The sequence below is a fragment of the Lepidochelys kempii genome, chromosome 25, assembly GCF_965140285.1.
Source record: "Lepidochelys kempii isolate rLepKem1 chromosome 25, rLepKem1.hap1, whole genome shotgun sequence".
NCBI lineage: Eukaryota > Metazoa > Chordata > Testudines > Cheloniidae > Lepidochelys > Lepidochelys kempii.
This window is the reverse complement of record NC_136404.1, coordinates 19154903-19178657: the sequence shown is the minus strand read 5'-3', so window position 1 is coordinate 19178657 and position 23755 is coordinate 19154903. Positions and strand designations below refer to the sequence as shown.

The 23755-nt window shown below is 40.5% G+C and overlaps 1 protein-coding gene across 3 annotated transcripts in view; it reads right to left on the bottom strand.

The window, feature by feature from the left end:
* CPAMD8 (C3 and PZP like alpha-2-macroglobulin domain containing 8) overlaps positions 1-23755 on the bottom strand; it is a 91433-nt gene that overhangs the window by 42827 nt on the left and 24851 nt on the right. For all 3 annotated transcript variants that reach the window (XM_073324643.2, XM_073324642.1, XM_073324644.1), the window contains 12 exons: positions 23591-23740; positions 23299-23460; positions 21195-21337; positions 19362-19424; positions 14941-15172; positions 14064-14217; positions 12384-12526; positions 8903-8954; positions 7795-8093; positions 7048-7273; positions 6241-6417; positions 1218-1299 (listed from right to left, as the gene is read on the bottom strand). In XM_073324643.2, the coding sequence (XP_073180744.1) occupies positions 1218-1299; positions 6241-6417; positions 7048-7273; positions 7795-8093; positions 8903-8954; positions 12384-12526; positions 14064-14217; positions 14941-15172; positions 19362-19424; positions 21195-21337; positions 23299-23460; positions 23591-23740 (1883 nt within the window). The remainder of the gene's footprint in view (positions 1-1217; positions 1300-6240; positions 6418-7047; positions 7274-7794; positions 8094-8902; positions 8955-12383; positions 12527-14063; positions 14218-14940; positions 15173-19361; positions 19425-21194; positions 21338-23298; positions 23461-23590; positions 23741-23755) is intronic.

Below are 23755 nucleotides of genomic sequence, written 5' to 3'. Positions count from 1 at the left end.
AATTTCTCTTGTACAGGTGTTTAGCTGCTCCCTGACTCAAGCTTTTGAAATAAGATGCATACAATTACCAATTCAGATATAATACTAGATGGAAAAAAGGGAAAATATTGTAATTTCCCCTATTTTAATTATTTACTGATAATAAAACAACTGGAAATTCAAACCACTGCTAAAGTTTGTCTCTGTTGAGCGTTAGGATCTAAGCAGACACAGAAGAAGTGCTTTTAGAATTCTAAACCTCTGACATGCAAAAAGTGTGAACTCCAGCCGGTTTTGGGAGACTGAATCACTCATTTTACAAGCCCCGCAGGAATGGGAGGGTAGGAGGCAGGCTTCCTGGCAGGGGATTTTTCGAGTGTTAAGTAATGGTGTGTTACAGTATTTTATATCTAGGGACTAAAAGATGCCAGCTCTGAGATGAAAGTAGAGTTTATTATCTTTAAAAAAGTTAAGCATCATCATCACAGAAATTCTACTTCCCCTTCAAATGAGTTCATGGAGCAAGTCAATCTAAAGGAAAATTCAGAGCAGCTAAAGAAATTGAGTGACAGTGCAGGCAAATTAACCAAATGGAAAACTTTTTAGTTTAAGGTGCTGCATTTAGTCAAGTGAATGCTAACACTGAGGTAAAGCAGAGTCTTGGGGAATGAGGGGCATTCTAGAGAACACTGGAACACCCTGCCCCCTCCATCTACTGCCTCAGCACAACTGGTACCTTGAAAGGCCCTGCAGTTCAGTTTCCTGGGGAATCCATCCATCCATCCTGTTCTGTTTCATCCAGGTGGAGCTGGAGTCCACTGAAAGATGTGCTCCATTCTCTCCCTCCTGCCCTGAAGGAGGTGCCCTGCCATCTCCCCAACACAGCCTGGGTGGGGTTCTGTTCTCAAGTAAGAAGGTGCTTATTGAGGTCACGCACTGCCTATGCAGTTCTATGGCATAGAATCTGACCCTAAATGACAGCATTGGAACCTTAAAGGAACATGCATTAACTAACATCCTCAAAACTGGGATCCTCAAAACCCATCTAATGTGGGATCACAAAACACTCAGCAGTAGAGCATTAGCAGGCTTCTAGCCATTAAATATTATTTTTACTCTCTGCTATGTGCAACATCCTGACACAAACTGGAAACTTATTGTCCTTTTTGCCAATTATGTCCTTTTCAATTTGGCAAACACTGAATTTTTAACTCTGTTTTAAATAGCGACTTACTTACCACATACTCCCTGAGGAGTCCCTCTCACCAAAAGCACTGTATGAACCATCTTGTCTCTTATAGGTCAACTGGCGTTGGTAACCTGGAAATCACAAAAGAATTGTGGGAGTCCAGCAATTTAGGGCTTGGCTACACTTACATTTTATAGCGTTCTAATTTGCTGGCTCAGGGGTGTGAAAAATCATCCCCCTGAGCGCAGCAAGTCAGAGCGCTTTAAAGCACTAGTGTAAACAGGCTCTGAGCACCGGGACCCACACTCCCAGCACTCGGAGCTAATCCCCTCGTGGAGGTGGATTACCAGGAGTGCTGGGAGAGCACTCCTGCGACAGCACTTTGAAGTTTCCAGTGTAGCCATGCCCTTAGAAAAGCAAGTGTTTAAACTGAATGAAAACTCAGATCATCCAACACTGGTATGGTGGATTCTGCTGCCAAAGGCAATCTCCTGTTCTGCTGTGTATGGTAGAGCCAACCCTGTGTGTGTGTGTGTGGAATAGACCTTAACTAAATCTTATTACAGGCTAGTATTTATAAGTCTCCATACATCTCCTGAAGACAAGTGATCAAAATATAACTTCTTCTACTATTAGCCTCTTTTCCATGCCCAGCTGGAGGCTCTTTGCATGTCTATATATGGGATGGCACTTGTCAGTCATATCTTCCTTTTATTAGGACTTTCTTTCTCTTCCCTTTAGTTGAGAAGAATTCCTGAGCAGAAAAGTCAGCTTGGAGAACAATAAGATTGACCACCTTGGCAAGCAGTTTCTTGAGACATGCAATAGCTAAGTCATTGGGGTCTTAACTTATTTGAACCCTTCCTAGCTGATGGGGCTGTCTTACAGAAGGCACATTTTAACCTAACAGTTATTGTGAAGTTAAATACTGAAGATCAAGAGAAAATACCGGGACCCCATTTTAGGATGCATCCTTTTAGAGCAGTCACCTTAATGTACAAGTGCTCCCTACGTGAACGTCCTTCAAAAGCCAAAGATAAAGTTGGGATTAGCATTTTAGCTATAATGGATGGAATTTACCTTTCACCAAACCTACTTCCCTTGTAATCATGAACCGTCAGTGCTAATAAAATTGGGCCAAGTCTCAATAATGTGGAAACTCCAATACACAGTAATTTTGGCAAGGATTTTAAATGTCCACTGGATCTAAATCCTTCAGAATGGCCATTTCTGATATGGAGATGTATCAAACATGTGCAAGAGGCTACATGACAGAGAGACATTTGGAGCCTGGCTAATCCTCTGACCCATAAATAGACTTTTCATTCCATGCTGCATGACATCTTTATGAGAATGGATTAATTTTTCATTTCCAGGGACTGAGTAGCTTTGCTGACCTCTGCAGATACAGACGGCAGTATAACCTCCTATCAGTGGCTGTCCATCTCCCCCTGCTTCTCCATAACCTCCAAAAGTTTCCCTTTTAGAGAGAGCAGAGCTGGGTGAGTTTGTAAAATAGAAAACAATTGAATTCCTAGAAATTAATTATGGTCCAGCAGTGAAAAGCTTGGACTGGGGGTTTATAGGATATATGGATAAAAGTAAGAGAATAAAATCCACTTGTTCCACAGAAAGATAATGCAAAAGTAGCCTTAGGGGAAGAACCCAATTTGGTGAAAGAGAGAGACTCTGGGAGCAACCAAAAACAGAATCCACGGTTATCACATTAATATTCAAATACATAAATCAAAGTTTACATTATTTCATTTGTGGAGCCCTAAAGGGACGAAGGGAACAGTGAAGAAAATGAAAGAATCAGAGTAAAGTACAGATACTTCTGAGAACAGCGGCTGAGGTAACCACATTTACCCCAAGGTCACCTTGCCAAGTGATTGAGTCTCTGAATGCCAAGCCTTTAATATTGGTTGGAGCATCTAGTTTAACTTAGGAGTGCTCTATATTAGTAATGGGCAAAAGAGGAAAAGAAAGAGTCTTCAAGCTCTGAAGCGTGTTTCTGAGAGGGTGCTACTGTGGAATAAAATCAGTGCACACAGCAACATACCAAGAAAAGGGAAAGTGGTGGAGTTTCTGGGAGAACAAGATCAACCCCTCACATTACTTCACCCTTCTAAAAAATTCCTAGCTCCTGCAGCCTCCTTGGTAAGGGCATGTCTACACAACAAAATTATGTCAACCTAAGTTACATTGGCATACAGCCACCACAGTAATTAAATTGTTTTTGCATGCCCACATTATGCTCCTTAAGAACATAAGAACAATCATGCTTGGTCAGACCAATGGTCCATCTAGCACAATATCCTGTCTTCCGACAGTGGCTAATGCCAGAGAGACTGAACAGAACAGGTTATCATCAAGTGATACATCCCAGCACCCATTCCCAGCTTCTGGCAAGCAGAGGCTAGGGATACTTCAGAGCATGGTTTTTCAACCCTGCCCATCCTGGCTAATAGCCATTGATGGACCTATCCTCCATGAGTGGGTGGTGCATGTCCTCACCACAAGCACTGTACTGTCAGTGCGGGGCACTGTGAGATGGCTTGTGAAAGCCCGTATCAGTCGATTTAAGCAATGCAGCATCTACACTGAAGCTATGTCTACACTACCACTTATGTAGGCAAAATTTATGTCACTCAGGGTGTGAATAATCCACCCCCCTGAGTGATATAAGTTACACTGACATAAGTGCTAATGTGCAAAGTGCTATGTTGGTGGGAGAGCTTCTCATGCCGACACAGTTTATGCCACTTGCAGGGTTTTTTTGTCCTGGCGGGAGAGCTGCACAACTGCATTGCTGTACGTGTAGATATGGTCTGACATTTCGTTGACCTAACTACAGTGACATTGACTCTATGCCTCTCATGGAGCTGGAGTTATTAAGTCGGCATAGCAGGGTAGTTACGTCGGTGGGAGCAAAATTTTAATGTAGACACTTATATAGTTAAGTCAAGGTAAGCTGCCTTTCATCAACCTAACTGTAGTGTAGACCAGGCCTAAGTTCACATCAGATACAAGTGCTGCATTCAAGCCCTGCTTAAACTGGCCTATTTGGGCTAAAAGGTACTCTGCTGAAAAAAGTCATTACCATGACAAGTGGGGTCACAGAGTTGGCAAGAAGGTTTACAAACATCTCTTCAACTGCTGCTGGAGCCATTCTACCCACCAAGCTCAACTCTGAGTGCAGACACAGACAAGAGACTAAGGCAAGCTGGTGGTAGGAATTGGCTTGTAATTCTGTGCATCCAGACAGCTAAGTCAATACACATATTTACTGATAATGCAACAAAAAGTCACTGCCTTCAGAATTCTTCAGTAGTTCTATAGCTTGCAGGAGGCAGGTGAAGCCTTTTCACACCCAGAAATCAAAGACAAAGATGTTCTTCTCAGACCAGCAATAGCTGCTGCATTAAATTTGACTTTTCCTTTATATTGAGATCTTCCCTACATAAGCCTCAGATACAATTTACTGCTGAAAAGTATTTCTTCATCACCAGATTGTATTCATGTTGGAAATAATCAATTCAGATTCATTTTGCTGGTAACTACTGGTAAGTTTCTGTATGTCACTCTTCTTACACTTTCCTTGGCTGTTACTCTTACATTAATTTTTCTTTGCTTGTTAGACCTCTCTCCCGAACCATTTCACATCTTGCTTGCTCTTATGAATGCTTGTTCTTACATTTTCTATGCATCCCTTTTTACAGTCCGGAGAGGTGCAAAAATGAGAGACTTCATCTCTCTAGAGTTCATCTGTGTTTTTAAGAACTTTGATGTGGTAAGGTAGAAATTTTACCAAGAAGCCCAGCACAGCACTGAGGATTAAGGGAAGGAGCTGGGAACTGCAAGTGATAATAGGTTCTATGATTTTGCTCTTTGATGGATGGGATTTTAGAGGGAAAAGAAAGTTTTCTTGCTCAGTAAGGCGCAAAGGCCTTCTTAAAGCAGGACAAGGGCTTTCTCCATCAGAACCTGCTACTTGGCAGGGGTCCCAGAGAGCACAGGAAGGTTTAAAGCCTTTTGGAATTTCCTCTGTGGAGGTAAATTAATATGCCGAGTTTGAAGCCCAAACATTTGAAAGGTTGTAAATTAAAACTGAATATTATTAAAAATGAGAAACTGAGCTTGGCTATTAGAAAATGCTCTAACTTTGAGGGCAAGCAGAGAGCACAGCAAACTACCAAGTGAAATAATTCTGGCCCAGTCCCTAAAGGCAAATAACATAGGGCTCTTGCTGATACGTACAGGGAACGGATTACATTTTCTGAGGAATCTCAGTTAACCCTGTCACCTATGATTCCATGACATGGCTATTGTCTGAGTCATGCACAAGGCAGGCCATGTCCATCCCCTTGTGGGTGATTCTTGTTTTTAATAATTTTCTCGTAATTCTTTCCTGTTCCTGGGAGCCTTGCTTTGTGTAGCTACAAACCATTCTGTACAAACCACCCTTCCTATTTGAATGCAGAGAGAGAAAACACTTGAAAAAGCAGATTGCTTTAGGCTACACACACAGAAATGACATGACATTGAACAGGGTGGGGACAGACCCTCTCCATATGGCTCTGGAATGACTGCTCCTGGGATACTAATTTGGTTCTGGATAAATTGTAACTAAAAAGATATTGACAAATTGGAGGGAGTTCAGAGAACAACAGAAATGGTTGGAGGGCTGGAAGGATTCATTTAGAAAAAAAAATTAAAAAAAACTAAATACATGCAGCTTGGCTAAGCAATGACTAATGGAAACACAATAACCTTCCACAAGTATCTGAAGGCTGTAAACAACAAGGAGAGAAAGAAAATATTTAGGAGAGTAAAAGAATGTATAACTAGGAGTAAATACGAAGAGAAAATATGGCTGTGTACCAAGGAAAACTTCCTGACACTGATATCTATGAGGCTGTATGATAATCTCCACAGGGAAATTGTTTGAGACCCATCACTCAGGATATTTCAGGCTAGACAGGACAATGTTAAACAAGTAATATGCTCTGTTGACCTAGACTACTGATAGGTCTTTTATGTCTCTACAGTCTATGAGTCTGAGGAAGTACCTTGCACCAGATAATCTGTGGCTTCGCTCTCCACCTCAGGGCTGAGTTGTTTGGTTTTCTGCAGATATTTTAGGACAAAGACATTGGGAGCAAAATGGATCATGTTCTGCTCCCCACATCCAAATGGTAATCGTAGAAGATTGTCCAAGTTGTTAAGCGTAGGGCCCATCACATCTCCTGATTAAAACAATGAGACACATTCAGTACTGCCACACAATATTTAACTTCTCTCTCCCTGTTGTCTCATTGTTTACTTTTATTTTCTAAATGTACAAGACTGAGGAAGGAGGAACCTGAATGGCTGATGAAGGCTCTACTCACAACTATAATGGCACAAACCCAATTAAGCCCACTGGTTTCCATCAGATGCAGGAACACTAAACCTTAATATAAAATTGGAACCCCCTAAGATCCTCAGTCTTAACCATGCAGGGTTTCCCTTGGAGTAGAGAGGAAATTTCAGTCTCCAGGGCTCATTAACTCCTTGGCTAACAGCTAAGACCATCAACAAGAGAGCCAGTTAGTGCTACTTGTGATTGTGATGATTTTGTGCATAGATTTCCACTGGGTACTCTCATCTCTTTCCATAGAGGCTATTGAAGAACCATCAAACGATACCAACTTTCAGTCACTGTCAATCTGGACTGAGTTCAAACCAGCAACTGAAAGGCAAACCATTCCACATCCCAGAAAGTAATATTCTTTTCATTATAAGTGGGTATGACTATCCTACCTGGTTCATATTACTTTTAACTTTTAGTTTGTAGCATCTATCTTTATTAACACCCAGTCCCTTTTAGTTGGTACCTATTATTGAGGCAGTAGCTCTTTCTGATCCAGGGATCACATTGTGGGGGACTCCAAGAGTAAACGCTTCATTGTGATTTTCATCAGTCTCTTCTTTTCTCCAGATTTTAAACTCTCCCATTGAGCCCCAGCCTGTGGAGAAGCCAATGTACTTCACCTCAGGCTGTTTGGGGATGGCCCACTCCACAATAATGGATTCATTTAGCATCTGAGTACCATGGCCAACCTGAAAGGAACAAGCAAACCATCCAATTCCAGGATGAACATGCAAGTCAAACCTGCCTCTCTTGTTAAATTTGGAACTCTATTGTATGTGCCCTTGGACTCAGTGGCTTAAACCTGTAGTTGCATCATGAGAACATTACATAAACCAGCCAAACTCCACTGGATTTAATTGGAAATTAAGGAGATATCAGTAAGTTATTTCTCACTGGTCTCCCATCAGTACTGACCAGCTGGACCTGTGTTCTCAAGGAGCAAATACTTTTAATACACTTAATAACAATAATTTTTAAAGCTCAGGTTCCCAGGGCACTGCATGACAAAGAAAAACATTTTGAAACACAATCAAGTGTTCTAATATAAACTGGCCAATAAAAATTTAACATAGAAAAGGAACAGAAATTAGGCTCTTTCTTTCTATAACATGGCAAATGGAAATGTGCCATATATACACTCAGAGTCCTCTTGGTCTTGTTAAGGAAGAAAGAGACCATAGGGCTGTTGTTACACAGACAAATTCACTACCTGAATTATTCCATTTTTCCAGCTGATCCAGAAGCTCCGGAATTCATCCCAAGAGAGGATGCCAGCTGTGTCTGTGCTGACAACTGGCTCACCCATTTTACTAGTAGAAATCCACGTTTTAGCATTTTGATGCCCACCAATGACAATCTCAGTCATCTCTGCCATGTCATGTGGGCCAGAGGACAAGGCAAAATGAGCATCATTGTGTGCTTTCACTGCAATGTCGAAATGAGTCATCCGGGCAGGCTTCTGCATATACTGGTACTCATATTTGTTAGGTGTAGAAATGTGAATTTTCTCTAGTCAAAAAAATAATGGAATATTGTCAGAATTAGATCTTGATGTTAACTTAGGAGGACACAAAATTGTTAATAAAAAGCCACATAGCCCAAGACTGAACTTCAAACACTTGGGGCTTTGTGCTGCATAATATATCAGTACGCATTTGTCACTCCAGTGCCTCATAAATCAAACTAGCAGAGTAGATAGGGATGTCTCTTCCTAACTTCCACTTTCTTGAATTCCTTCCTATATAGAATTAGGACTTTTTAGTTCAAATAATCCAGGTATATTTCTTGTGAAGTCTATACATGATTTCTCAATTCCCATTTTAAAAGGTCAAGAAGACTCCCTATTTAGCAGAAGCCAAATCATAATTAGCTACTGTAACCAAATCCAATTTATCTGAATCAAGCAGAAGGGATACATTGACTTTGGGTCTGAATTAAAAAATCAGCTAAAAATATACTATAGCTTAATTTAGCCACAGTTGTGCACTGGGCAAAACACTTAATTTAGCCACTGTGCAAAACACTTAGCCAGTTTTATAAAGAAAGGGAAGTTCACTATTTATTTGCATATAGCATTTGGCCAATTAATATTGTCCATAGTTAGCCAGCCAGGTATGAAAGACCCTTTATATCAATAGCTTGATGTACATGCTGTTAACCCATCAGCCATAGATGGGATATAAATTTTACTGATTTTCCTACTGAAAAGAGGGAAACAAATGAAGTTTTTCCAGGGGTAAAGCAACATGTTTCTATTTATAACTTAAATTGTGGAAAAAAACAAACCTTGTCATATTGTGTTCAAACCAAAAACTTACCATTAGGGCAGAAGAACACACTGTAGGTATATTCTCTGGATAATCCCTCTGGCTACACAAAGGCAGAAATCCATTAGGAAAATAAGCACTTGGATTAACAGCAACCACCATTTAGTTTTAGTTATAAATACACAAAATAAAGTTCTGGTGCCATATAGCATTAAAGGCCCATTATACATTATGAAATATGACATTTCACTGGCATTGTTATCAGGAAGACATACTATGGCTCATCATTGCTTTCAAATGTACCTAAATACGGATTTAGGCACTTAACTTCAGGCATTAAAGCTTCAGAATTTTACACTTAGTGGCTGAACTGCAAACAAAAAATATGTTTTCAATCACTAAAGTCATCTACCATATTGAAGGATAGTGAGTGTTTTATCTGTTGCTAAAATGGTGCTAAGGGTGACCCTGAGAATGTCAGCCCAGTGTGCTTTACTTCATGTCCATGTAAGGTAGCTGAAACAGTAATTAAAGAGATTTATAAGATATCTAGATCATACGATATAAGAGGGGCAAACCAACACAGCTTCTGTAAAGGAAAATCATGTCATATCATATCACCTCATCCAGCCTGTTATAAATATTTTATAGACTCAGCAGAATCACAGTTAAAGAGAAATCAGCAGATACAGATTTCTGTTGATGAATTCCCCCACAAGAGGCTATTAAGGAAACTAAATAAATCAGGGGGAAGAGGCAAAGTTCTATTACAAATTACAAAATGTTTAAAGAGCTATAAAATAAAGAAATACATGGTATTTCCAGTGTGGAATGAGGTTATTGGGGGATGCCTCCCATATTTGTACTAGGACGAGTGTTATTTTACATACTCATTAATGATCTGGAAAAGTAGGTGAACAACCAGGTGGCAAAATTTTGCAGATGACACACAATTACTTAAATTAGTAAAGATTAAAGAGGATTGTGAGAAACTACAAAGGGAGATCTTCAAACTACCACGAGATCTTCAATGATCTAAAATTCAAAAAAGAGTCCTACAAAAAGTGGAAACTCAGTCCAACTACAAAGGATGAATATAAACAAATAACACAAGTATATAGGGACAAAATTAGAAAAGCCAAGGCACAAAAGGAAATTGAACTAGCTAGGGACATAAAACGAAATGAGAAAACATTCTACAAATACATTAGAAGCAAGAGGAAGACCAAGGACAGAGTAGGCCCATTACTCGATGAGGAGGGAAAGACAATAACAGAAAATGTGGAGATGGCAGAGATGCTTAATAACTTCTTTGTTTCAGTTTTCATGAAGAAGGTTGGTGGCAATGGGATGTCTAAAATAGTGAATGCCAGTGAAAATGAGGTAGGATCAGAGTCTAAAATAGGGAAAGAACAAGTCAAAAATTATTTAGACAAGTTAAATGTCTTCAAGTCACCAAAGCCTGATGAAATGCATCCTAGAATACTCAAGGAGTATTGACTGAGGAGATATCTGAGCCATTAGCAATTATCTTTGAAAAGTCATGGAAGATGGGAGACATTCCAGAAGACTGGAAAAGGGCAAATATAGTGCCCATCTATAAAATGGGAAATAAGGACAACCCGAGGAATTACAGAGCAGTCAGCTTAACTTCTGTACCTGGAAAGTTAATGGAGCAAATAATTAAGAAATCAATTTGCAAACACCTAGAAGATAATAAGGTGAAAAATAACAGTCAGCATGGATTTGTCAAGAACAAATCGTGTCAAACCAACCTGATAGGTTCCCTTGAAGGGTAACAAGCCTTGTGGATGGGGGGAAGCAGTAGACGTGTTATATCTTGACTTTAGTAAGGCTTTTGATACTGTCTCACATGACCTTCTCATAAACAAACTAGGGAAATACAACCTCGATGGAGCTACTATAAGGTGGGTGCATAACTGGTTGGAAAATCGTTCCCAGAGAGTAGTTATCAGTAGTTCACAGTCATGCTGGAAGGGCATAACGGGTGGGGCCCTGCAGGGAACGGTTCTGGGTCCGGTTCTGTTCAATATCTTTATCAATGATTTAGATAATGGCATACAGAGTACACTTATAAAGTTTGTGGATGATACCAAGCTGGGAGGGGTTACAAGTGCTTTGGAGGATAGGATTAAATTTCAAAATGATCTGGACAAACTGGAGAAACGGTCTTAAGTAAATAGGATGAAATTCAATAAGGACAAATGCAAAGTACTCCACTTAGGAAGGAACAATCAGTTGCACACATACAAAATGGGAAATGACTGCCTAGGAGGGAGTACTGCGGAAAGGGATCTGGGGGGTCATAGTGGATCACACAAGCTAAATATGAGTCAACAGTGTAACACTGTTGCAAAAAAAGCAAACATCATTCTGGAATGTATTAGCAGGAGTATTGTAAGCAAGACATGAGAAGTAATTCTTCTGCTCTACTCGGCGCTGATTAGACCTCAACTGGAGTATTGTGTCCAGTTCTGGGCACCACATTTCAGGAAAGATGTGGACAAATTGGAGAAAGTCCAGAGAAGAACAACAAAAATGATTAAAGGTCTAGAAAACATGACCTATGAGGGAAGATTGAAAAAATTGGGTTTGTTTAGTCTGGAGAAGAGAAGACTGAGAGGGGACATGATAACCATTTTCAAGTACATAAAAGGTTGTTAAAAAGAGAAGGGAGAAAAATTCTTCTTCTTAACCTCTGAGGATAGGACAAGAAGCAATGGGCTTAAATTGCAGCAAGGGCAGTTTAAATTGGACATTAGGAAAAACTTCCTAACTGTCAGAGTGGTTAAGCACTGGAATAAATTGCCTAGGAAGGTGGTTGGAATCTCCAACATTGAGGATTTTTAAGAGAAGGTTGGACAAACACCTGTCAGGGATGGTCTAAATAATACTTAGTCCTGCCTTGAGTGCAGGGGACTGGACTAGATGACCTCTCAAGGACCCTTCCAGTTCTATGATTCTATGACCTGACAAAACTAGGTTACAGGTTTGCAGAGTGATAGATTAAATTCAGTGTAGACTGGAGAGAATGGACTGTCTTGGAGTTAAAGCACTAGATTGGAACACAGGAGGCCTTGGCTCAAGTCCCAAATCTGCCATAAACTCCCTGTGTGATATTGAGCAGGTCACTTAATCTCTTCTAAAAAATGTGCATAATAATTTTTCCTTTCTCTCATATTCTATCTGTTGTAAAATGTTTGAGGCAGAGTCTGTCTCTTACACTCAGCACAATGGGGTCTCAATCTCAGTTGTAAAGTCTCAGCACTGCAATAATATAATAATAATAGTAGAAAAATACAAGATAATCCACATCAGAAGGAACAATTTGATCAAGTTGTACTCAAAACCAGGTCTTAAATTAATTTCATCTGTCATTTTGTGGCTCAGTCACACCTGGCTTTGCTAAATCACCTTGCCCTGAAGTTCCTTATAATCCATTTAGTTTTGACTAAACTGTCCAGTGACACCTAGTTTTTTTCCTGAATTGTATGGAATCATGTCCTCTTACCTCAATAATAACACTACTACGGACATAGTCTATCCCAACTGGGGTCCTTTTGTCCAAGTAATTGTCCTCTGAGTGCTTGCCATTCTTCAGGATCTGCATCCCATCCTGGCAGCAGTTTGTTCCATCATAAGCAAATGCTTTTGCTAAGTGAAAGAAAGAAAAGAGGAAGCAGGGATTTAAATGTAGTATTCAGAGTAACAGCCGTGTTAGTCTGTATTCGCAAAAAGAAAAGGAGGACTTGTGGCACCTTAGAGACTAACCAATTTATTAGAGCATAAGCTTTCATGGGTTACAGCCCACTTCATAGGATGCATAGAATGGAACATATCGTAAGAAGATATATATACACATACAGATAAGTTGGAAGTTGCCATACAAACTGTTTCAGAGTAACAGCTGTGTTAGTCTGTATTCGCAAAAAGAAAAGGAGTACTTGTGGCACCTTATAGACTAACCAATTTATTTGAGCATAAGCTTTCGTGAGCTACAGCTCACTTCATCGAATGTGAGAGGCTAATTAGTTAAGATGAACTATGATCAGCAGGAGAAAAAAACTTTTGTAGTGACAATCAAGATGGCCCATTTAGACAGTTGACAAGCAGGTGTGAGGATACTTAACTTTAGGGAAATAGATTCAATAAGTGTAATGACCCAGCCACTCCCAGTCTCTATTCAAACCCAAGCTAATGGTATCTAGTTTGCATATTAATTCAAGTTCAGCAGTTTCTCACTGGAGTCTGTTTTTTAAGCTTTTCTGTTGCAAAATTGCCACCCTTAAATCTTTTACTGAGTGGCCAGAAAGGTTGAAGTGTTCTCCTACCAGTTTTTGAATGTTATGATTCCTGATGTCAGATTTGTGTCCATTTATTCTTTTGCGTAGAGACTTCCAGCTTATCTGTATGTATATATATTTCTTCTTACTATATGTTCCATTCTATGCAAGCGATGAAGTGGGCTGTAACCCACGAAAGCTTATGCTCTAATAAATTTGTTAGTCTCTAAGGTGTCATAAGTACTCCTAAAAGAAAAGGATGAAGTGAGCTGTAGCTCACGAAAGCTCATGCTCAAATAAATTGGTTAGTCTCTAAGGTGCCACAAGTACTCCTTTTCTTTTTGCGAAGACAGACTAACACGGCTGTTACTCTGAAACCTGTCATAAGTACTCCTGTTCTTTCTATAAATAAAAGTCACTTATAGTTGTAGGGTCATATTATGCTCAGTCCATAAATATTTGGACAACCTCTGGGTATTGGGGAAAGTCTTTACTAATCCTAAAAGATTCATAAATTTTCGCACCAGTGATTATTTACCTGAATGGGTGTACAGGATTGTGGATTATTCATTAGTCTCCTATTTTAAATTTTCAGTCATTCAAGCAGTAACTACACAACACAACAGGTGACCACACATCACAAATAACAAATAGTGAAGTCGAAGGGAATAGCCTGAAGTTTGTTCACACAAACTTCTGAGTAAATCCTTATGTAGGATCCATTTATAGAAAATTGGGATCAGCTCACAAAGAGGAAAAAAGGGCTAAATCTGCAGGAAGTATTATTCACAGTGAATGATTCAGCCAGCTCTGAACCTGAGGGGATCTTCTGCAGTGAGGAGAAGGGGAATGCTTTGCAAAATTCCATCAGGCACTCCAGCACTGAAGGATTTATAACTCTACAGTACCTGTGATGTTGCTCAGTCCAAGCTCACTGAAGGACAAGACTATGGAGGTGGGTTTGGCCTTTCCAGGGGCTACACACTTCTTTCTTGTCAGATGGTGTTTCCCAGGATGTCCCACAAACCTTATGCCTTTTGGAACTGAAATCTTCACATGAACCTGTGAAAACAATTATTTAATTGCATTTGATGCAAATCAGACTAGTAATAATGACAGAAACTGACACAAAACCCAAAGATCACAGCATGTTCAACAAACACATAACATACATGTCACATTAATCAAATGTATTTCTTAGAAGAGCTTTAAATGGCAGATTTAGCTTCAGTGCAGTGACTCGATAAATTGTAAAGGGATGTATGTTGACTTTACTTGTGTATGTTCATTTCTAAATCTAACCATCTATACCTGGCTTATGATTGTAGAAGAGCACTGGAGCCAGAAAGAGCATGCATTTGAAAAAGGTCTAGGTTTAGGAAAGAGAGCTTCTCAAATGTCCATGTGTAGCAGGTATCTCATCTCTGATAAACTACTTAAAGCAATTTTCTAACTAAGAATCAAGCTCTTCACCACGCTTCAATGGGAATTTTCCGATAGTCTCCCAAAGACTTTTTCACTTTTTGGGTTTTAAAGTGTTGCAAGGACCATTCAGGATGTTGCACTTGTCAAAAGAAAAGAAAATAAAGCAGCTACTTTCACTAATAGTACAAACTAATATATTCTTCTCTCTTAGTATGTATATTGCACTCATCTCATGGCATCCAAATACCTTATTGACCACGAATCTGCAATCACAATGCCTAGAACACGATCCTTGACGACAGAACCAAATTCAGTGTCTTGGCAATGAGTGAAAAATAAATAAAATAAAGATGCTATTACCTCTATGCAGACAGCCAGGTAATTGTAGACAGTCAGTGGGATTTTGGTCTGCTCCCCACGGATGACATGATAGGGCAGGGTGAAATCGATGAAGAAGGGTTTGAATGTCTTCAGTTCTGTTTGTTTGGCAAGTCCCAGCCCTTTCTTCTCAGACAGGCCCACAGCCTCTGTTATCCATGTAGTGATGGAGTCAGGCACTTCCACATCCAGCTGTGCTTCTCCTGATACATCACTGCCAAAAAGAATAAAGGAATAACTTGGGCTGTCCAGCTCAATGAGATACATTTGAACATGGCTCAAGCTCACAGAGCTAAACACTTTGGGGAATTCCCTCCCAATTCAAGCTCATAGTATAGTATAATATATGACTCAGGAGTGTCAGGGCTTTCAGCTACACTTTGCACACCAGGAGATCAAAGGCCGCAAAGCTGGATTCTCCTCTTGCTAGAGGTCAGCTGTTTTGGGAACCTCTGCTGTAACCAAGAGATGTATGCACATGGAGCAGGTGAGCAGTTACTAGCTAGTATGCAGTACAGTTGGTAACATGGCATCTAACTTCTAAATCCTTCCTGGATTAAAAGCTTTACAGGCATTTTCTCCCAGGCAATAGAAACACTTTCCTTAGAGGCAAAGGTCTGTATTAAGTAAGAAATAGAAGGAGTAAATTGGTTTATCCAACTACTAGTGAAATAAAAGTAGTCTTTGTTGGAACCTGTTATACTTGCTATGTACAGTGCCACATCGGAAACTCTGTCTATCATAGTGCGTCTGTCCCAATATTCTGCCATCTAACATTCTTCATGCTTTGTTAAAATCAGGATTCAACATCATCCTGCAGCATTCGCTCCCTTTCTCCCACAAAGGAGCTTTGGCCATGACTGAAAGGACGGACAGACAGTTTCTTCTAAAGCAAGAACAAAAGCTATTTCATGGCTCAGTTAGCAGGGTGATTGGTGCCATTACAAGTACACACTGAAGGAGGCTCTCTCTGGAGTTCTTATTTCCTTCCCAGAGTCTGATGCACATGCTGCTAGTTCTAGCACCTTTTGAGAAGAACTTACATCTCAGCTGGCATGTTACTAGGAGAATGAGAGAGAATAAGCACAGGTGGTAATCTCGGCATATCATGCTGCCGTCTCACAACACGATACCTGCTGATTCACTGGGGATATCCCAGAAGAGACTTAAGTACAAAGAGTTCAACACTCCTATTCCGCATGGGCTAGCCAAGTTTTAAAACTGATGAAGCATGTATTTTAATATGTTCTTTATAGACAGCTTTTAAGTCATTTTATATGATGCTGTGTTAACACCACAGTTAGGAAATGAGGCAGAGTATTGTGTATTGGTTTGTATGACTCCAAGTATTAAAAGTTAAATTGGGCTTTGCATTAACTTGAGTGTTTAAAATTACCTTTGTTTCAAAAGAAAGAAATATTGCATTTCAGAAAAGAACCATCAATTAATGGGATTGGGAAGTGCCTGGAACTTGATTAGCTAATGACTGTTACACAAGTGACCAAGGCTACAAACAGATTTCAGGTTACTTTTCTATTTGTTGCAGTCATGCAGTTGCCATTGAAGAAAGAGAGAGAGAAAAACAAAGGGCCAATAAAAGCCCTAAATCAGAAGAGTTCTTTGAGTTCTTCAGCAGATACTTAAACCAGTTGTATTGACTATGGAGGTCTTAAAAAGCAGCCAAATACAAAAATATATTGTAAAATGGAATGAGAGATTATCTCTTGATTGAAGCTGCTATCTAATTGGATAGTTTTGTTCTTTAATATAGTAATATTTGTGTAAATGATTGTTTCTATCCTTTAGTTATCAGAAATATTTAACTGGTAACCTAACTGATAGTGCCAGTTAAATATTGCCCTGTTAACTGAGTTAAATACTCTGATCATATTTGCCACATTTCACAATAGAATTAGGTACCCAAAGAAACAAGAACAACGCTGAACTGAACAGTCAATGAAAAATTGCAGATGGGTGAAGTGAAGGAAGCTTAACCTGCTGCTCAGATCCCCTCAGCATTTTGCAGACATGGAGCCTCTATGGAAATCCCAATAGGGAAACATTAACACAAAACAAATGGATCAAGAAAACCTAGACTCAGTGTGTCCTTGGTAATCCCATGTGCTATGGTCAGCCAGTCTCTAGTGCCCTGTCCTGTGAAGACAGCCCTCCAGATCAAATTACAGAGAATAGCACAGGGACCTTCCTATTATTCAGAGCCTGGGAAATTCACTTGGCTCAGCAGCTCCATATTATTTTAACCTCTTTCAAGCACATTATTTTCTTAACATCTAATAAAAAGTTTGCAACCATAATAAGAGCTGGAAAGTTGGTACCTGCAACATAAACCATAGCCCGGAGAATCAGCGGAAGTGCATCCCAGCTTCAGAGCTGGCAGCATTCCAGTCTCTTTAACCAGACAATTTGTTGCAGCTGATATTCTTTCCACTGGGATTTCAGCCCATAACCAGCATTAACATATTATTTTCACACATGAGGGTACTTACTCTTCTGGGCGAGGGGCCAAGGTATACACATATTTCCAGCCATTAGACACTTCAACTAGGCTCTAGGAATTTTTAGAATCAGTTTGGGAAGTTGACATTAGACATTGTTTCTTTTTTAAGAAGTGTATATTTTAATTATAAATTATAGAAGAAAAAATTCTTAATATTCAAGGGAGTGGAAATCAGACAATGTTTGACTCAGTTATTTATAGTGAAATGAAGGGGAGAAAAATGCATCTGCAACTTTTTATTCCACAATCTCCCACTTATGATTAACTGGGCTTCGGCAGGCTGGGGCAAACTGGCACTTCTAGAATTCTTTGTGTATTTTTACAAAGCATATTTCATGCTCAATTGAACATATTTGAATACACTTGCTGAAAATTCCTGTCAAATTTAATTTATAAACATTTACTGGGAGTGAAGTTTACTTGCAAACTTGGAGAAGCCCTTGAAAATCTGCCTCACATTTCCTATCCCTAGCTTTACTGCTTCTGGGCGGGATTAGTTATCTATTTATTAATTTTTGTGGCAATGGCTGTGCCAGAAACAGGCTGTAATTTACTGGGCAAGGAGTTTGGATTATTTTGGGGATACCCCTACACAAAATGGAAAGTGAAAGGAGGGGCTTTGTGCAGTGTTAGGTTGACATGCCAAATCAATGTAGAGAGCTCACTTAGCGCTCAGCAATATTGAGCAAGGACTTTAGAGACATAACTGTCCAGGCCATATCTCAACACATCACACACAGAAAGTAGCAAAAATAAAAAACACATCAATTTGGGCTCCTTGTCACAGTAATCCATGGGAGCCTTGAAAAATAACCTTCCGTGACCCTGCCCATGCCGGTGGATGGGCAAAGGAATTTTCTTGAATTAGGCTTCAATGACAATACTTATTTCCTCCTTAGAGATGCTCAGTGCTGTCCACACATTTTGAAGGATGTCTCACACTACTCCAGCATCCTGATAGGATGAACCTAGGGTGACCAGATGTCCCGATTTTATAGATACAGTCCCGATTTTTGGGTCTTTTTCTTATATAGTCTCCTATTGCCCCCTACTTCCTGACCCGATTTTTCACATTTGCTGTCTGGTCACCCTAGATGGACCACATCCTAGTAGAGAGCTTGTCTCATGGAAACCTTTCACCACATTAACGATAATGCAGACCATCTCTCCTTGCATTCACATCTGCATAACATTCCTGGGGCAACTGCAGCAATTGCTCACATGAGGAATTAATACTAGGGGAGTACTTAACATGTTTTTAGCTTTTTTTAACACAGGTTAACAAATGGAAACAAAGACCTACTATCATGTGATCTAGTAGCTCTCTGCAGATTACCAGCAAAGTGTTCTGCAGGCCACCAACTGGCTCACAGACAGCATTTTGACAAGTACAGCACAACTTTATAGTGAACAACCTACGTGCATGATCCACAGAGATGTTATTAGCCAACAAATAGTGTCATGTGTTTCATTTCTAGATTTCACTAGAGATTAAATCCCAGGTGTATCTGCAAATCAGTCTGGCCACTGGCACGGAGTGAGCAAAAGCTAGAAGCTAGTCTACATGGCAGCCCATGGTTGCTGTTCCTGTGCCCTCTTTGCGGTTAGAATCCTCCGTTTATGACACCATGGTGAGTTGCTATGGGGAAGACAGTGCTGTCACAGACAGTTCTGACCTCAGGTGTGGGAATAAGCTTCAAGAATAGATTCTGGGGAATAGATTCTGTTATAAAGAATAGATTCTGGGGAAAGTATGGTAAAAGGCAGAGGATATGGTTGCAGCACATAACTGTCATGTAGGGACATTAATCTCCAGGTGAACTAAAATCTCCACAGGATTCTGCACAAACCACTGGATACCAGCAGAAAAGTTCCCCGTAGATACCTGACATTGAGGCAGTGCCAAATCCATGTTTCAGGGAAGAATGTTCTTTTTTTCTTCTCTGCTCTAAGACAAGAAACAAATCCTCAGCAATAAACTATTTTAATGAGACAGAGGGTTACAAGAAAAGGATAAAGAAATTAATGATATCACTTGAATCCAGCTCATATCTTGACCCAGGAGCATGGTAATCACCACAATTAGACAAACCAAGGGTCCACTAGTAGGATATTATTTAAAATAATAAGTAATAATAAATAATACTTCTCTCTTTATACAGCACTTTTCCTCAGTAGATCTCAAAGCGCTTCACAATCTGTAATAGCAGCAAAGAGTCCTGTGGCACCCTCTGCCGTTTTTACAGATCCAGACTAAAACGGCTACCCCTCTGATACTTGACAATCTGTAATGTATTTATCCCCACAATTCTCCTGTGAATCCCCATTTCCCAGATGGGAACTGAGGAACAGAGAGGCTAAATGACATACCCAAGGCTACATATGAAAACTGTGGAGAAGCAGGGAATTGAATCTGTGTCTCCCATATATATTATATATAGGTATATTGTTATATTTGGAAATACATATAATATATTTATGTGTGTGTACGTGTATACACACACACTTACACTTATTTATTTATTTTCAAATATAACAATGTACCTATCAAAACATTCTGGGTATAAGAATAAAATACATAAAACCATTAGCTCAAAATACATTGTGAGTTCTTTTGTACAATTACCCCAATCTCCAGGCAAAAAGGCTGAGAGAAGAGGAATAACATGTATCTTTTAATGTCAATGATCATCCTCTTTTTTTTAGGTTATGGAAAGGGGGCAGACAGGCTTCCCCAAACTGGCCTATTTTGTAGTACAGGGATCGGCAATCTTTGGCATTCGGCCCGCCAGAGTAAGCCCCCTGGTGGGCCGGGCCAGTTTGTTTACCTGCCACGTCCGCAGGTTCGGCCGATCGCAGCTCCCACTGGCCGTGGTTCACCGCTCCAGGCCAATGGGGGCTGCGGGAAGTGGCATGGGCCGAGGAATGAGCTGGCTGCCGCTTCCCACAGCCCACATTGGCCTGGAGCAGCGAACCATGGCAGGTGGGAGCTGCGATCAGCCGAACCTGCGGACATGGCAGGTAAACAAACCGGCCCGATTACCCTGGCGGGCCATGTGCCAAAGGTTGCCGATCCCTGTTGTAGTAGTTACTATTTTATATTCCTCTCCCATATCTCCTCTTGTCATTCCCTTGCCACATTGACTAGTCCTTGTCTCTGCATCCTCGCATTGTACAGTCTCCTTCTTTCTTCCTTCCCCTGATGCCTCTGTTTCCATTATCATCCTCTGGATCTTTTCTGAGTCTCCTGAAGCTATTTTGATATGAGGGGGACAAGCACTTAGTGGAGAATCCAAGAGGACATACTGTCAATTTACAGCATTATCATACTTTCCCTTCTTTCCCTCATCCCTTCTTCATACAGTCTGGCATCTCGCTTGCTTTAACTACCCACTGCATACCGAGCTGGTATGTGTCTACATTGTCCAGAATGATGTTGAGCTGTCTTTCCTAAGAAGCGACAATTAATGCAGAGCCAGTCAGTGTGTGCAAGGAGTTTAACTGGTCTTTCCAAGGTGCATTATTTTGTACTGGTCTATGCTGAAGTCCATCTACCGCTGTGTTGTCCAGTTACCTAGTTCTGTTAGTTCTTTCTGGACACTCTCACAATTTTCTCTCCCCTTGACTAACCTGAGGAGTTTCCTGATAAAACAGAGCAGTGAGAAATATTGTACTCAGTGTGAATTACAAACACACACAAAACCTTACAGAATGTTACCTGGGTACAATCTTAGAATGCATGGTAGCTACCAGAGTCCCAGTGTGTGGCTGAAAGGCTGGCACGGCCTCATCTGTGTACATGCCTCCATTCTGTCTGTGGTTTAGACTGACTAAATCAGTCATCACAACCAAACCAGTTTCCTAGACAACAACAAAAAACAACAACCCAACAATAAAGAAACATTCTACATGCACAACTGTGAACTTTCCCAAATGGCATCAGCTTGTCCAAAGTATTTATAGAGAAAAAACTAATTTGAATTTTTAAAAAAGTTTTACGGAAAATAAAAATGGCTGGCAACTTTTTTGGGGGGCGGGAGGGGATGGACATGGAGGGAAGCAGACTCCCCAGAGAGTTCTGGGAATGTTTGGAAAATGCATTTCACAAATATCTAACAGAAGCAGGTGTATGTATAATTTTCAAGTAACTGTAGGTGAAAAATTAAACATGGCTAGGTTTTATATATACACACACATATACATATACACTTACACACACATATTAGGAGATATACCTACAACTATAGTTCCTTTCTGCTCTAGAAGGTTTAATCACAGGTCATAGGAGGAGTTTATCCTTCTTTAAAAACTCCCAAATTGTTCTGTCTCTACCCCACCCCTTTAGTTACCAGGAGACTCTCACCCTGGATATCACAAACCCAGTTCCATTAGGGACACAAGGCAGAATAGAAGCTGCCCACATAATTTTACAATAAAAAACAAAGGGGATGAGAAAATTGTCTGTCAACTCTACTTACTTTTGTGCATTTATTTTTAAGATAACCAGCATGTGACCCTGCAGTTGTGACCTTGAGATACATGTGCTCCTGTGTCCAGGCACCAAAGGGAACACATGCTTTGTTTTCTTTTAGATCTGATTATTATTTAAAATAATTTATATAGCTCCATAATCATACACAGCAATTTACAAGCACATACATGGGCCCTGCCCCAAGACCATATACCCTGGAGAGGAAAGAGGAGAGGAAGACAAGAAAAAACAGTTCAGGACAAGAAGAACAAGAGTGGATTCCTGCAGAAGCAGGTGTAAAGAAAGGATTAGAAATGAGCTGGTGGGTAAGAAAGGGAAAACGCGTTGGTGGATAGGGCAGGAGACTGTTGAGGGTAAGGGCAGAACAACAAAAGCCTTTAAACCAAGTATGTGGAAAGGAGACAAAAGGAGCAGGAAACCAAGAGAGTTAGGATGACCACAGGGAGCAAGGAGCAGGATTTCGGGGTGGGAGGTACATAGGTGCTGGAACTAGGGGTGTTGGATTGAAATGGTTTGCATCATATACAGGGTTTACAGTTTGGTTCAATGGCTCTCAGCACCCCCACTATACAAATTGTGCCAGCCCCCCTGGAGGTAAAGGAATGAGAGCAGAGATATAGGCAAGGATGAGACTATGTGCAGCCATAATAGGGACAGCAGAAATGGGAACCCAGCACGCTGACAGTGGAGACCCGTACAAAATTTAGATGATCTCTGTTTACACCAAGACCTGACTCCCCTGTCTGGAGACGGGTAGGATTTATCAGAATTTAATTTCTCTCTTCTTGTTCTTTAGTGGACAGAGTGGTACAGTCAGGCATGTTTTTATGGACAGGATCACATCTCATTATGTCAAGGGACATGTACATTTCCCACCAGAATTAATGTCAGGAGTCATTATGCCATCACTTGAAGTCAGCAGGAGAATAGGCCCCAATAGACCTCATGCCAATTAGTGCTTATCATGAGCAAGCTTATCTTAAAAGACTTAGTTAGAAGATACCCATAGGTCTGCACCTTCATTCCTTTTCTAATTCAAACATTAGTAAACTTCAGGAAAATTTTTCCTAAAAAAACTCTCCTTTACAGAGCAGGAAGTTTTGCTAATTGTTACCGATGCTCTCTCTCTCTAAGCATCTATATACATAGCATTCATTGCTATACTCTCTATGGGTCAGATTAAAAAAAAAAGACAACAACTCCCATTATGACACTTGTGGCCCAGATCTAATGTACTGAGCTTTTTTGAAAGTCTGGCCTAAGATCTGAACGTATCACACAGAAAGTTGACAGAGAAGTCAGAGTGAGAGCACAGGTGGATGTTTCTTACCGTAAATGCAAAGCGGGCATCTTTGGTGATATCCCAGTGCCAGGGGAAGACAGAGGAGCGTCGTCGTCTGCGTGAGGACATGCCCGGCCACCAGAAATGCCCTTCTTCCTTGGGAGCCCCAAAGGCATCAGAAACATCATACTCTGCCAGCTCCTGGAAAACCTGAACAGAGAAGAGAGAAGTTGCCATCACATCTCTAAGTACACTGTGCTTCACTGCAGCTCCCTGTTCATTGAGTGGATAGGTCGGAGTGCCAGGAAAGAACGAGACAGAGCCTTGACCTCTATCTCACCTGGGTGGACGTCAGCTGAAAACCTGTCTTGAGAAGGTAGACACTCTTATCCACTGTGGCAATGCAGACACAGCTTCCCTTCGCGGCTTTAACCCTGAGGTTCACAACATCACCAGGCCTTGTCTCATTCGCTGAAAGTGCCACTGACACCTAGGTATTTAAAAA